Source organism: Lemur catta, chromosome 1 (assembly GCF_020740605.2).
Source record: "Lemur catta isolate mLemCat1 chromosome 1, mLemCat1.pri, whole genome shotgun sequence".
Lineage (NCBI taxonomy): Eukaryota > Metazoa > Chordata > Mammalia > Primates > Lemuridae > Lemur > Lemur catta.
In genome coordinates, this window is record NC_059128.1 from 225643991 (window position 1) to 225657867 (window position 13877).

Here is a 13877-nt window from a genome sequence, read left to right on the forward strand (position 1 = left end):
GGGCTTAAATTTTGAAGAATCCAGTCTTCACTTCATTTGGGGGGCTGTTTTGAGCCCACCAGGGTGGTCAGAAGGTGAGGGTTACCTGAGTAGGTTTGGTGCCCACACCAGGGCCAGGTTCCTGGCATGCATGTTGGTCTTGCTGCTGAAGGAGGCGATGTGGGCCAGGTGTCGAATCAGGTATTCCAAGGTCCTGTAACGATTTGTTTTTTTGACAAAGAAACTTCAGTGCCTATGTGAAGCCTGACAGATAATTTCTAAGTTAGATTTAAGAGACTCTAAATATTTCTATCTTATGAATTTTGAAGGAATATTGGGAAGATGTCAAGATTGATGGAAGTAAGTTTCTTGACCCTAGGCACGCTGGCCCAGGGTGGGGAAGAGGGTCAGTCTTGGCAGATGTCAGAGGAGGCCCGTGAAGAAGCATCAGCCAGAGGCAGAATCAGGAAGTCCCAGCACCCAAGAACCAGAGCACTCTTAGCAGCCACTCGTGCCCCCTTTCAACCAGATTAGAATCATCTCTGTGCAGTCTTGAAATAGGCTCCCATCTAGGCACTATTAAAAAAAATTCTTCCAACTACAGATAACTTAGTGCTTGTTAGGGAGCTCATTTCATAGATGAACAACATTTATTATCGCTAGGAGTTCTTTCTTACATCAAAATCTGCCCCTTGTAAAAGACGGGAGTGCATAAGGGGCACTGGGAAAGGTGGTGCAATTAGGGGCTACCCTGCGGAAATGAAATGAAAGGATGGGATGATGCACAGGGTGGTACTGAAGAGCAAGCAGAGAGCTCAATCCGTCAAATGCAGCAGTGCTGCGGGCAACCCCTGTTTAAAAGCTATCGTGGCTTCCACAGATTTGGTTATGCTACAAATCCAGGTAAGAACCAAGGATGCCCCTGAGAGGCTGGCTTGCATGAGCAGGATGACTTCCTGAGGGACTCTGCGGGTGCCCTGCAGGAGACTTGGGGATGGACTGCCCCTAGCCACCAATGTCCCTGGTCAAGCACCAACTCACTTCAATAATAGTGACCTGTTCACCAACTTCAAAATGCCCCCAGCAAAGGCACTGTCCTCTGAATTTGCTTCTTTTTATGATGTTAGCCTGTCCCTCCATCTCTCCGGTATCACGCCATGTTGAGAGGCTGCACGTTATTTTTTTTTTAAGAGACAGGGTCTGGTTCTGTCACCCAGGCTAGAATGCAGTGGCGTGATCATAGCACACTGTGGCCTCGGACTCCTGGGCTCAAGCAATCCTCCTGCCTCAGCCTCCCAAGTAGCTGGGACTACAGGCACGTACCACCACACCTGGCTAATTTTTAAAACAATTTTTTTTAGAGATGGGATCTTGTGATGTTGCCCAGGCTGGTCTTGAACTTGTGGCCTCAAGCGAGTCTCCTGCCTTGGCCTCCCAAAGTGCTAAGATTACAGGCATGAGCCACCACGCCCATTCTACACATTTCTTTTCCCAAGGATTCTTACCTATAATGGGAAGGGGGAAGCTCCTGAATAACATTTTGGATTCGGGCCAGCTGGCCTTCTTCCGGGCAACGCGACACCGCCTCCTGTGGAGAAGAACACGAAGCAGCCCAGTGAGTGCTGGAGCGCGTTGGCACCACCTGTGCGTGCTGGTGTTATTCAGGCCCCTGCACTCCCGCCTCACAACTGTGCCCAGAGAGCAGCCTTCTGGGAGGCACGCTTTCCCACAAAACAACCAGCCAGCTTCAGTCTGAGGGTTAATGAGGTGAAGCGTCTCACAGTGTGTGCACACAGGGATGGCTGGGCTGCTCAGGTCCCTGTGCATCTGAGACGGTTGTTAGGTGTCTGGTAAAGAATGTGTAGAATCTTGGGTGCATCTCGTGTGGCAGAGTGACAGAGACTTACACTTGGAGAGATAAAGAGACAGAGACAGAGTGAGAGGGAGTTGACAGGGCGGCACCATGTCTACTTGGCCAGCAGTCTTTGTGGGTACAGCCACCCTCGCCCTTGGCTGGGACCATGACCTCGAGTACTCAGCTGCTGCCTGTCCTAGATGCCAGGAAGCAGGAAAGATGTGCCTTCCCTAGCAGGGATAAGAGATTTGTCCCTGAGACCCGGTGGCCTTGCCTGGATTTGCTCTTGGACTATTTCCTGTGTAGGTATTTTGTTTCCCCATCAGCCCGGGGCCTTCAAGGAGACAGGAACAGCAATAAAGGCAGCGTGACCACAAGCTGGCCACGTCCATCTCTCGCCTGCGGGGGCTTCAGCATGACGCAGGCATCCCTGGGCAGATTCTCCTGCCCTGTCCTGAGAATCTGTCCTGCCAGTGCCCAGGCTCAAGGGCCCTCCCACTGCAGGGCCAAGTGCTCAGGAACTGCCACCACAGTCCCATTTGGGATTGGCATTTATTTCGTTATTTGTAACCTCTCTCCAACCCACCCCAAACCTCTCTATAATCTCTCTAAGTCCTCATTTTTCTCCTGAAGGGATATGGTCACTGCAAACTTATTCTTAGCTTCTTTATGTTCTCCCATTGGGATGGGCAAACTCATCGTTGGGCAATTGTGGGAGGGGGCTTGAAATTTTCCCCACTCAATTTTTTTGCCTGTAAGAGAATTTCACCCCAGGTCCAAGGTCAATGGTAATCACATTTACCTTTCTTTTTTCACTGAGACATCATTTACATATATTAAAAGTGTAAAAATCTTAAGCTACAGCTCCGTGAGTTTTTCATATGTATATGCCTGGATAACCCACCTAGATCAAGATATACTTTAAAAGGGGCTCTGGAGCTCACTTTGATCCTCATGGTCTTGAATTCAAGGCAAATATCACTTAGTCTTATATTTCATCCTGGTGCTGGAAACTTACTTTACATTTGTATATGATAAAGGTATAATCATAAAATACATTCTTTAATTGGTAGGTACTGCCCCCTGCAATATTACCAAATACAAATACTACCAAACATAAGATCCTGACCGTGGTGATGGTTTTCTTATATCGTTCACCTCTGTTCAGTCTTTTTTTTTTTTTTTTTTTCTGTCTCCTGGCTAGACGGCATCATAGCTCACTGCAACCTCAAACTCCTGAGTTCAAGTGATCCTCCTGCGTCAGCCTCCCCAGTAGGTGGGGCTACACGCACACACCACCACCCTTGGTTAATTTTTCTATGTTTTGTAGAGACAGAGTCTCACTCTTGCCCAGGCTGGTCTTGAACTCCTGGCTTCAAGCGTTCCTCCCTCCTCGGCCTTCCAAAGTGTGAGGATTATAGGTGTGAGCTACTGTGCCTGGCCTTCTGATTAGTCTTTGGCTGTCATTTGCTTGCTTGCATGTAAATGCTAAAGTTCACACTCTCAGTGATGAAAAGTTTTAGGCATAGAAAAGTGGAAGGGAATTAACTCTACTGGCACCTTCTGTTTGCCAGGCCCTATTCCAGGCCACACCAGCTGTGTATGTTCTGCTCTAACTAGAGGAGAACTCTGAGTCTTGCCCCAGCCTGGCTCTCCCGATCCCTCTTGCTTTTCCCCCCATAGGACTTACCACCATTACACACTACATAATGTGTTTATCTATTAGGGCTATTGTTTATTGTCTATAGCCCTTGCTAGAACGTAAGTGCTGTGAGTGCAGGGATATGACGAGTCCTTGTGTCCAGAGCAGTGCCTAGCACACAGTAGGTATTCACTACATGGGACATCATGCCCAGGCTTCGTCCTCCATGTTTTTTCTTTTTTTACCTTTTTTATTTCATTGAAGTAACGCATATATACAGAAGCCCACCATTTTAAAAGGCAACTAAAATTCTTCATGGGGAGAACTTGAGGTCTCGTGTCATAAGCAGAAGTGGGGAGAAATGCAGGACTGGGAGTGTGTCCCAATCTTCTGGTGGGTTTGCCAGCCTGCGAGTAGACCCAGCGGAAGCAAGATCGCCGCTGCAATCCTCGCTTTGTGAGACATGCAGGATGTAGGTAGGGCAGGGGCAAGAATGGGGCCTCCAGTAAGCACCTGACACCTCCATTCTCTTCCCTGGAGCTGTCATTTAGCAAACAGGATTGTGGAGGGGACCCTTGCTCCACTAGGCAGAGAGAACTTCACAGGGGGAGCAAGGGAGAGGAGCTCTGGGGGAAGGAAGGGCTGTGGAATGTGGTGTGGACCCTCCCACATTCTGTTGGGCACAGAGGGAGGGGTGGGGAGGATTCTCTGCATCTCTGCAAAACCAGGATCAGGCTTTGCAAAGCTTTGTACCATCAATGTCCCTCCCCTTTAAAAAATGTGTCTGGGGAATAAAGGTGCAGGCCAATTTAACAGCCCTCATGGAAAGTTCCTTTAATAATTTAGGAAGCTGTTAGTTATCTTTGTTCTAAGAGGTAGGGCAGGCTCACCCGCTGATGCCTGCAGGTCCCATTTGGGATTGGCATTTATTTCATTATTTATAACCTCTCTCCAACCCACTCCAAACCTCTCTGTAATCTCTGTAAGTCCTCGTTTTTCTCCTGATGGGATCTGGTCACTGCAAACTTATTCTTAGCTTCTTTATGTTCTCCCGTTAGGAGGGGCAAACCCATCGTTGGGCAATTGTGGGAGGGGGCTTGAAATTTTGCCCACCCCAATTTTTTGTCTGTAAGAGAATTTCACTCAACATTCGCCAGAGCAATGTGGCTAATGGTTAAATCTTAAAAGATCTAGGATGAATCTGTGACTATTTGTTCTCTCCAAATCAGTATCAATAACACTAGCTTTAGCTAGGCGTGTTGGCACATCCCTGTAGTCCCGGCTACTCGGGAGGCTGAGGCGGGAGGACAGCTTGAGCCCAGGAGTTTGAGGCTGCAGTGAGCTATGATCATGCCACTGCAGTCCAGCCTGAGCGACAGAGTGAGACCCTGTCTAAAATAAAATAAAATAAAATAAAATAAAATAAAATAAAATAAAATAACACCAGCTTCCTGCCCTCTGAGGACTCTGGCAAAGGCTGGGCTCTTGTTCCCCCGTGTAGGGCCCTCACTCTGGGTTTCTCTGTTTACTCAAAGCTACCACAGCCCGTGTATCTCCAGTCCTGCTGCCCAGGCACCAGGGAGGCCCAGCACAGACAACCTGCAGCTCTCCCTTCCAACTGCACCCCAGCTACAACTTTAATGTTTTATTCATTATGTAAAATTATTATAAAACCATTTTTATCATTATAAATTATTTTAAGCTATTAACTAGATTTTTAAAAAGTAATTCATGCACAGATTGTATTAAAAAAAAAAAAGGCAAAGCATCCAGAAGAAGGCAGAGAGGAATCAGTCTTCTTTCCAACTGAAGTCTCCAGAGGAACTACCTCATGTCCTTCCGGACATTCTTTATATATATGTCTTTATCACACCTCTCGAAGCAAGCACTGCTAAGTGATCTGGCCCATGTGCAAATTCCCCTGCTCTGTCTCCCATCGTTTCCTCCTCGCTTGCTCCACGCTGGCCCCACTGGCCTCCACATGTTCTCTCGAGCAAGCTCAGCATGTCCCCCCAGCCCCAGGCCCTTTGCATCTGCTGTTTCTTCTTGGCATCCTCTTCCCCCAGATACTTGTACTACGTGTTCCCTTATTTTACCCTTGCCTCTATTCAAATGTTGCCTCATAAAGAGATCTCTGATTATCCTACCTAAAATAGCAGTCTCCATCCTTCCGTCCCCCGTACCCTACATTATTTCTGTTAATAGTATTTATCAGCAGTTCTCATTATAGATCTATGCCTTACATTTTTTTTATCATCTATCCCCTCCATTAAAATGTGAGTTTCACAAGAGCAAGGATTTTTCTGTCTCATTTACCATTATATCTCTCCACCTAGAACTATGCCTGCCAGGTGTACATAATAGGTGCCCAGTAAACATTTGTTGAATGGATTAAGTGAATGAGTCAGTATTTTGCCTTGAGTTTGAGAATGTGAAATAGCCACACTTGGCCCACACTTCCAGGACAGTACCATCGTGGGTCCATTCTCAATCGTGCTGAGCACCAGCATGGCTGAGGCCGCTCCTTTCACCTTTGGGCTCCTGGCAGGGTAACCAATCATCCTGGTTGGCCTGAGATGGGGGGTGGGGGTTCCTGGGACATGAGACTTTCAGTGTTGAAACTGGGAGAGTCGCTGGGGCAAACCAAGCCACTTGGCAACTGCCCCCTTGGCAGCTGTCTTGAGCTCCCAGCCAGCCTGCTTTTGTCTATTACAAGGTGCTAGTTGTCTGCCCTAAGTGACATTTCAAATGATGAGCCTGGGTCAACAAACCTGTCAGCAAACATTTACTAAGTAACAGTTACACCATTTTCCAGTAGCTGGAGAGCAGGAAAAAGAAACACAGCAATGAGTAAAATAAACACAGTTCTTGTTCTTTCAATTTAACCAGGGAGACTGATGCATTTATGTATATACATTTACATATATACATTTATTTTGATATAAATGCAATACATAATTTAACACCTCTCTAAACTTCCTCCTCTAAAAATCTCCATTTTTTGCTGCTTTGGGTGTAATAATTTTAGCTGTATCAATCTGAACAAAACTGAATTTTCCCTAAAATGAATGTTGTTTTTTTCTGATAAAAATAAAATGTACTAGGTTGAATAATTGCTTCCAAGGATATTAGGTCCTAATCCCTGGAACCTGTAAATGTTACCTTATCTGGAAAAAGAGTCTTTGCAGATGTGGTCAAATTAAGGATCTTGAGTGAGGAGATTATCCTAGACTGTTGGGGGAGGGGGGTGGAGGGGATTAAATGCAGTCATGGGATCCTTAGAAGAGAGAGGCAGAGGGCAATCTGACATAGACAGGAGAACAGAAAGCAGTGTGAACAGGGAGGCAGGGATGGAGTGATGTGGCCACAAGCCAGGGAATGCCAGCAGGCACCAGAAGCTGGGAGAGGCAAGGTATGGATTTTCCTCTAGAGCTTCTTCAGCCCTGCTGACACCTTGACTTCACCCTAGTGAAACTGATTTCAAACTTCTGCCCTCCAGAACTGTGAGAGAATAAATTTCTGTTGTTTAAATCACCTAGTTTTGGTAAATTGTTACAGGAAACTAACACCTGTACTCGAAATTAACATAAAAAATCTTACAGAAAATAAAAATCACCTTTTATCACACCACCCAGAAATAACCACTATTAACTTACTTACACATGGAGCAAAAAAGCAGCAGTCTGCCCAGGTCTCCCAGCACCAAATATGAATACTGGCATAATATCCTATTTGGTTGCATATATTGCTCTTTTTCCATTTAACTTTATATTTTGGCTAGTAAATATTCTTCAAAAATGTGACTTCTCATGGCTACACAGTTTTAAAAATAATAAATTTATCATTTATTTAAATCATCTTTTATTGTTAGACAGGTACTCTACAAAATTTTGGTATTATATATAACAGTGCAGTGAACATACTTGAACATCAATTATTTGTGTGCAGATGATTATTACCTTAGAATGGAGTCCTAGAAATAGTTACTGGATTAAAGACTATGAACATTTTAGGATAGTAATTTCACACGACTTTCTGGGATGTCCAACCAATTTACACTTCCAGTAGAAAACTATAAAAGAGCCAGTCTTATCACAGGCTTGCCAGTCTGAAATGGTAACATTAAAAAATTATTTCTTTAATATGCAAACATACTATTCTAATATATCGATAATTTTAGAATATATTGATTTGTTTTTCTATGAATTGACTGTTGAGGTTCTTTGCTTATTTGTTTAGTGAGGTATTATGTGTCTTTTTTCTTTTTACTGATAGGTAGGAGTTCTATATAATTAAAGAACATTAATCCCCTGTCATCTTTATTTTGAATAGTTTTTATGGTTGGTCATTTGCTTTTGAATTTTGTTAATGTATTTTTTATATAGAAAAATAGTTTCTATATAGTTCAGTTTGTTAAATTTGTCTTTTGTCATTTTTTCTTTTGCTTTTATTATTAGGAAACCCTTCTCCACCCTGAAATCTATTAAATTGTAAGGATGCAATGTGATTTCTCCCTTCTCCAACAGTTAGCCAATTTTTCTAACACTGTTCATAGAATTGTTCCTTTATTACTTTATCTTGCATGAAGTTATTTAATAACTGAGCCTACTTAAGTGCTGTTAACTCTTTTTTAGTAGTGTGGGAGCTATGAAACAAAATTTTAAATCTTTACCTTTACTTATTAGCTGTACCAACAAAGACAAGAAAACCTGTTTCATAGCATTATTTTCAGGATTAAATGAAATAATATTTATAATGAGGTTATCACATAGTAAGCACTCAATAAATGGTAGCTATTATCACTATTATTCTATTTATATTTTTTCTAATTCTCTTATTATTCCATTGAGATATTATTCTACTTTAGCTGTGCAAGTAGGTTTAAATAAATTATTGTGAGAATGTGTAACAATGTAACAGAGCTACTTCCATGTCCTTGAAGAAGGCTTGCTTATATTATCATATTCATTACTATGATCAAAGAAATCTATTAAATGATAAATTCTTCAACATAGTTAACTTGACTACGTCCTATCTATGTAGAGGTCAGTTGTCATAACAAAACATTCCTGTTTTATTTTTTAGTGTCAATAAACTTGCCTAAATACCATGTCAGATTTCCTTAAAATTTGATGCCTAGGTGACAAAATATTACATTGGTATTTTTCAGTTGCTGTGAGAGAACAGAATGATTAGCAATATCTGCGAACAGGAGGAGGAGAGATAAAGGTGGGTTTTGTTCTGAGTCTACAGACAAGATCTAAGAAGAAACTGTATTTCTGAAGTTTCTAGACAAGAATTCCTATCTACCCCCAACTATCATAGAATGAGATATTTATTAAAAGAAATTAGACTCGTTCAGTTCATGAACATGATGATATTCCATTGTATCATATTCAAAGATGAAACTATTGTACTGATAGGAGGATTACAACTATGTAGAAAACAAAATCTTACCCACAAATTGAAAGAACAATATGATATTACTTTTGATTGATTCAAATTGGCAAATAACCTAAATTGAAAATACTTGGTATTGGCAAGTCTGTGGGGAAAAGAACATTCCTGTCTCTAGGGAGGACAGTTTGGCAATATGTGACAAAATTTTAAACAAGAACTCTTTACTCAGCAAATCTACTTCAGCGATTTTCCCTTAAGGATATAAACAGACAAAAGTGTAAAGATAAATGTGCAAAAATGTTTATTATAATGTTTATAAAAGCAAAGTGTTGAGAAACAAAAATCCTAAATGTCCATTACTAGGAGCCCGGTTTCAGAAATCATGGCACATATGAGAGAATACTCATAAAGTGTCTCTCTATATTTATTAAAATGAAAAATGGTCACATAGTTGAATTAAAAGCATTCTGAAACAGCAATATATAACATTGAGAAGTAGAAGTGTATGTGTGTGGCCGGGCGCGATGGCTCACGCCTGTAATCGTAGCACTCTGGGAGGCCAAGGCGGGAGGATTGCTTGAGCTCAGGAGTTCGAAACCAGCGAGAGCGAGACCCCGTCTCTACTAAAAATAGAAAGAAATTAGCCAGGCAACTAAAACCAGAAAAAATTAGCCGGGTATGGTGGCACATGCCTGTAGTCCCAGCTACCCTGGAGGCTGAGGCAGGAGGATTGCTTGAGCCCAGGAGTTTGAGGTTGCTGTGAGCTAGGCTGACGCCACGGCACTCTAGCCTGGGCAACAGAGTGAGACTGTCTCAAAAAAAAAAAAGAAGAAGAAGAAGAGTGTGTGTGGGGGTGGGGTGGGGTGGGGGAGACCTGTTAATATCTGTTATTGCAGATATAGTTAGTGTCTGTTAAGAGATAGGTCTGGAGTATGGTATTTCAGGTGACTTATACTTTCTCCTTTATACTTTTTTGTATTGTTTTCATTTTTGCAATAAAATGTATTTTGACTTGGGAAAACAAAACAACAAAAACACTGTGCAAAGAAAAAAAGACTGAAGGAAATACCTAAACATGTTAACTGTAGTTGTCTTTAAGGAAGTTTCCTTTCTACTTTCCTCCATTTTCCAAACTGTCTTCTATTGAACATGATTACTTTTAAAACTTTTAAAATGTGGGAACACATATGATGACAGTGATTCTCCTCTGTGGTTCTCCTCTGTGGTTCCATGGGCAGGGGCTGCCATTATTTACGACTTAGCCATGCAGATTGGAGGCTTGTTTTCCTTCTACCTTAGATCTCCAGGGGAGAAGTCCCCTAACCAATGACAACTCTACATCAGTTGGTACATGTTGACTTCTCTAGTGGTCAATATTTATGTCCAATTTTTTTGTGTGCTTTGGTTTATTTTTTTCATTAAAAATTAATGTACTTTTAGTGGACAAAATTATGAAAGTTAAAGTATAAGAAGCAGGAAAAACCACCCATAATCCAATCACTGAAATGAATGGCTTAGTCTTTTGAACATCCTTTCTTTTAATCCTTCATTAATAGACAATTTTATATCTGGGCTCTTTTCCCAATTACCATATGAATATTTCCCTGTATCACCGAAAATTCTTAAAATATATTTTTAATGGCCCAAATCCAATTTTTAAGAAGAATTTTCCATTCATTCCTATATCATTTCAAATTGAAGAACCTTTCATATGGTCAAAATAAGTTTATTACAGGAGCCATGGAAAAGACTCCCTCCCACCATTAGAGCCTCGGTCTGGTCCTTACCAGTAACTGCAACCCCTTTCCAATCCTAATTCAAACACCTCCCCTTACCCCCGACCACTGCACTACAGCACCCCACTGACCTCACTGGGATGAATAATCCCTTGATCTACTTTTTCACTGTTACTCATCTGCCTTATGCCCTCATTTCCTTTCTTATTCACACTAAATTCCATGGCCAGTTATTTCAATCACTCCCTGGCGTACACTCTCATGTCCTTCATCCCTCTGTGGCTGGCTGAACTTCAACCTTGGTTAAATTCAACTCTCTGACTACACCTCCACTCATGCAGCCAAATGTTCAAGCCCTATTTTTAACGCTACCTCTACAGACATCCTTTAAGCAATTTTTTTCTCCTTTATACTTGCTGATCCCTATTTGGTGACTATATAGCTGCTATTTAGCTGTTCTGCTCTTGCCCATCCTTCCTCCCAACCAGCCCAACTCACTGGCCTATCCTGAACCCCCTCTTGGCTGCTTTTCTAAGATTTTTTCCTCTCCCCAGCTTTCTGATCTCTCTCCTGACTTTTGTTTGTCCCCTCTCCCTTCTCTACTCACCCACTGCCCTCTTTCCCCAGGCCCCAGAAGAAGCACAGAAGGACTAGCCTGATAAAAAAAGAACTAGCAGTGGGTGTGGCATCAGGACCCTCAGATTCCTCTCCTGCCTCTGCTGTGTGACCTTGGGCCAGCCACTTTACTTCTCTGGTTCTCAGTTTCCTCCCTATACAATAAGGCACATTTGGTTGAATAAACATGGAGATAATTTAACCCAGCTCTTAAAACAAATGACATGATTCCGAAAATTCGAGAAAGAAAAATTTAGCAGACAGTTCCACTACCCTACTTTCCTCATCATATCATCCTACTTCCATCACCATGCTAAGATAATGTCAACCATCTGGTGCACATTATGATTGTTATTTTAGTGCTGAAACTCTCCTTGGCCCATCCCATGAGTCCCACCCAGTCCCCATAATGGAAATGCAAACACTCACCGTGAATTTCTCATAGAGCTCATAAGTCAGGAGGGGGTTGGGCAGCTCCCTAAAGTAGAGCTTGCAGAGTGAGCCCACACAGTGGATGTCCTGGAGGTACACTTCCCTTGTCAGATCTGGACATTGATCTGAGCCAAACTCTTGCCTGAAACAACACAGACGGAGACATAACAATCCCAGGGAACATGTGTTCCACGTCGGCAGCTGCTTGCCTGCTCAGGGGTAAAAAGACCCTAACCTGCTGATCCGACTATATTTTTGACCTTGATATAAAAAGACCTTCTACTCCAGGAGCAGGGAAGCCACGGGCAGGCTTTCACTTTGGGTCTGGATCTTCCTTGCAAAATCTGCTGTGATTAGAAAGACATATGCTCATTTACAAATGGATTTTCCACTGCATTATGTCTGCAGTCTTGGTTATGAACACTGAGGAAATATGAAACCAGTTTGCCAGAAAGGCCTATTGAAATTTCAGTTTTTCCAAAATATTGTTCAAAATGAACTTCCCTTTCTTACAGGAGAGAACAAAACCAGCGTAGGTCAGATTGTTACCACTCATCTCCGTATATTCTTGTCAACAAACTTGTTTTATCTGGAGACTCAAAACTGAGGTTTGAGAACTTTAATCAAGCATCACTTTGATGCAGAGTGGAAACTTCTAGGCTGCCTGATGGTGCCTCCTACAGGATACATGAGCTTAATCATAGCTTCTCAAACAATCCATAGTGGGATGTCTGGGAACGTCATCCAATTCCAGGCCTGGTTTCTAAGGAGAAAACATTTCCTAAAAGGTTACATGAGTGCACTGCCTCAGATAATACATACTTATCTGCTGAAAAATGACACATATGAGCTTTAATACAAAAGAGAAGTTGGGTGTCTTGAGAGTATTCCCTTGGTCAGCCAAGTGTTGGACAAAATCAACAGGACTCTCAGAACCAGCATTTTCAGAACAGCTCACTGTCCATTCTCATTTGCTCTGGGTCTGTCCCTTTAATGAAGGGCAGGGAAATCCCTGATGCTGCCAGAACCTGACGGGAACTGAGTGGAGCCTTGAACAGAGAATTATGCCATGGCCTCGTAAAGGCATAGGCATGTGTGCTTTTAAGAGGACAGAACAAAACCAATCTAGAACTTATTCACTTATTTAGCCAAAAATTTCCCTTCTCAAGGCTAAGGTCAGTCCTTAAATGAGAAAGAACTGGCCCCCAGCCAGGTGTCCTTCCAGAATACCAACTACTGTGTAGTATATCGCAGAGCTAAGAGTAAACCATTAAGAAGTATTTGCTGTTGAAACCCTAAAAAATGGCACACTAATAAATTAGTGGAATGATGTAAACACATAGATTCATTAGAATCTATGGCTGCAATAAACCAATTATTTTTTTAAACAGACATCACTTCTCCAGGAGAAAAAAGGATGTTTTATTTCTTTGTTATAATTTAATTACAATTGAGATTTTTTTGGGGGGAGGGGCAGAAACCCAGGAGGGAGAATACGAAAACTGAATTACCTGTACAACCTATGAAATTTTACATATTAATCTTAAAATCAGGATGTTTTCATTATCTTAAAAGTCTACATTTATAACTAAAGAACTTTAATAAATATATAAAATACCATTAAATTATGTTCTTTTTGATATTAAAGAATATGCAAAATGTATAAACCTATTATTTTAGTCATAGAAAAGTATACATATAAATACTTTATATATGTTCTCTATATATACTGTGCATACTCTATTATGGGTGTGTGTACATGTAAAATACACACACATAAGTGTGTTTTGTGTAAAGGATTTTACACAAAATCCTTAATTTAATGCAATAGAAACTTCTTCCAAATGTTTAGGATAAATCCAAAGACTTGGAAATAGTTTATCCATCAGTAATTTTTAAAATACCAGCATCAATTAGAGAGGCTTCTGATTTCTATTTCAAATAAAATACCAAATGTTGAGTGTGTGCCAACAGAAAAACCCGCACCGATGTCAGAGTTCTGAACACTATGTAACAGGAACCTAATCTAACTGAGCTTTGGGTAGGCAAGTGAATGATAATTAGATCACGTTTTCCTAACTTGTAACTTAAATCAAATGCACCTAAGAAGGATAAATCTATCTGACTCAAGACAAAGAGACTCAAAGCCCTAGAAGCTTTTGTTGGAAAGAATCATATCAGGCTGGAGAGTTTCCTGATTAGATTAAGGAACTGTCAG

General features: G+C 41.7%; 1 protein-coding gene across 1 annotated transcript in view; it reads right to left on the reverse strand.

Annotated features, from left to right (window-relative positions):
- ARHGAP31 (Rho GTPase activating protein 31) overlaps nucleotides 1-13877 on the reverse strand; it is a 112895-nt gene that overhangs the window by 31488 nt on the left and 67530 nt on the right. The window contains exons 3-5 of the mRNA XM_045540216.1: nucleotides 11657-11801; nucleotides 1485-1567; nucleotides 86-193 (exon numbers count right to left, since the gene is read on the reverse strand). Coding sequence (XP_045396172.1) covers nucleotides 86-193; nucleotides 1485-1567; nucleotides 11657-11801 — 336 coding nt within the window. The remainder of the gene's footprint in view (nucleotides 1-85; nucleotides 194-1484; nucleotides 1568-11656; nucleotides 11802-13877) is intronic.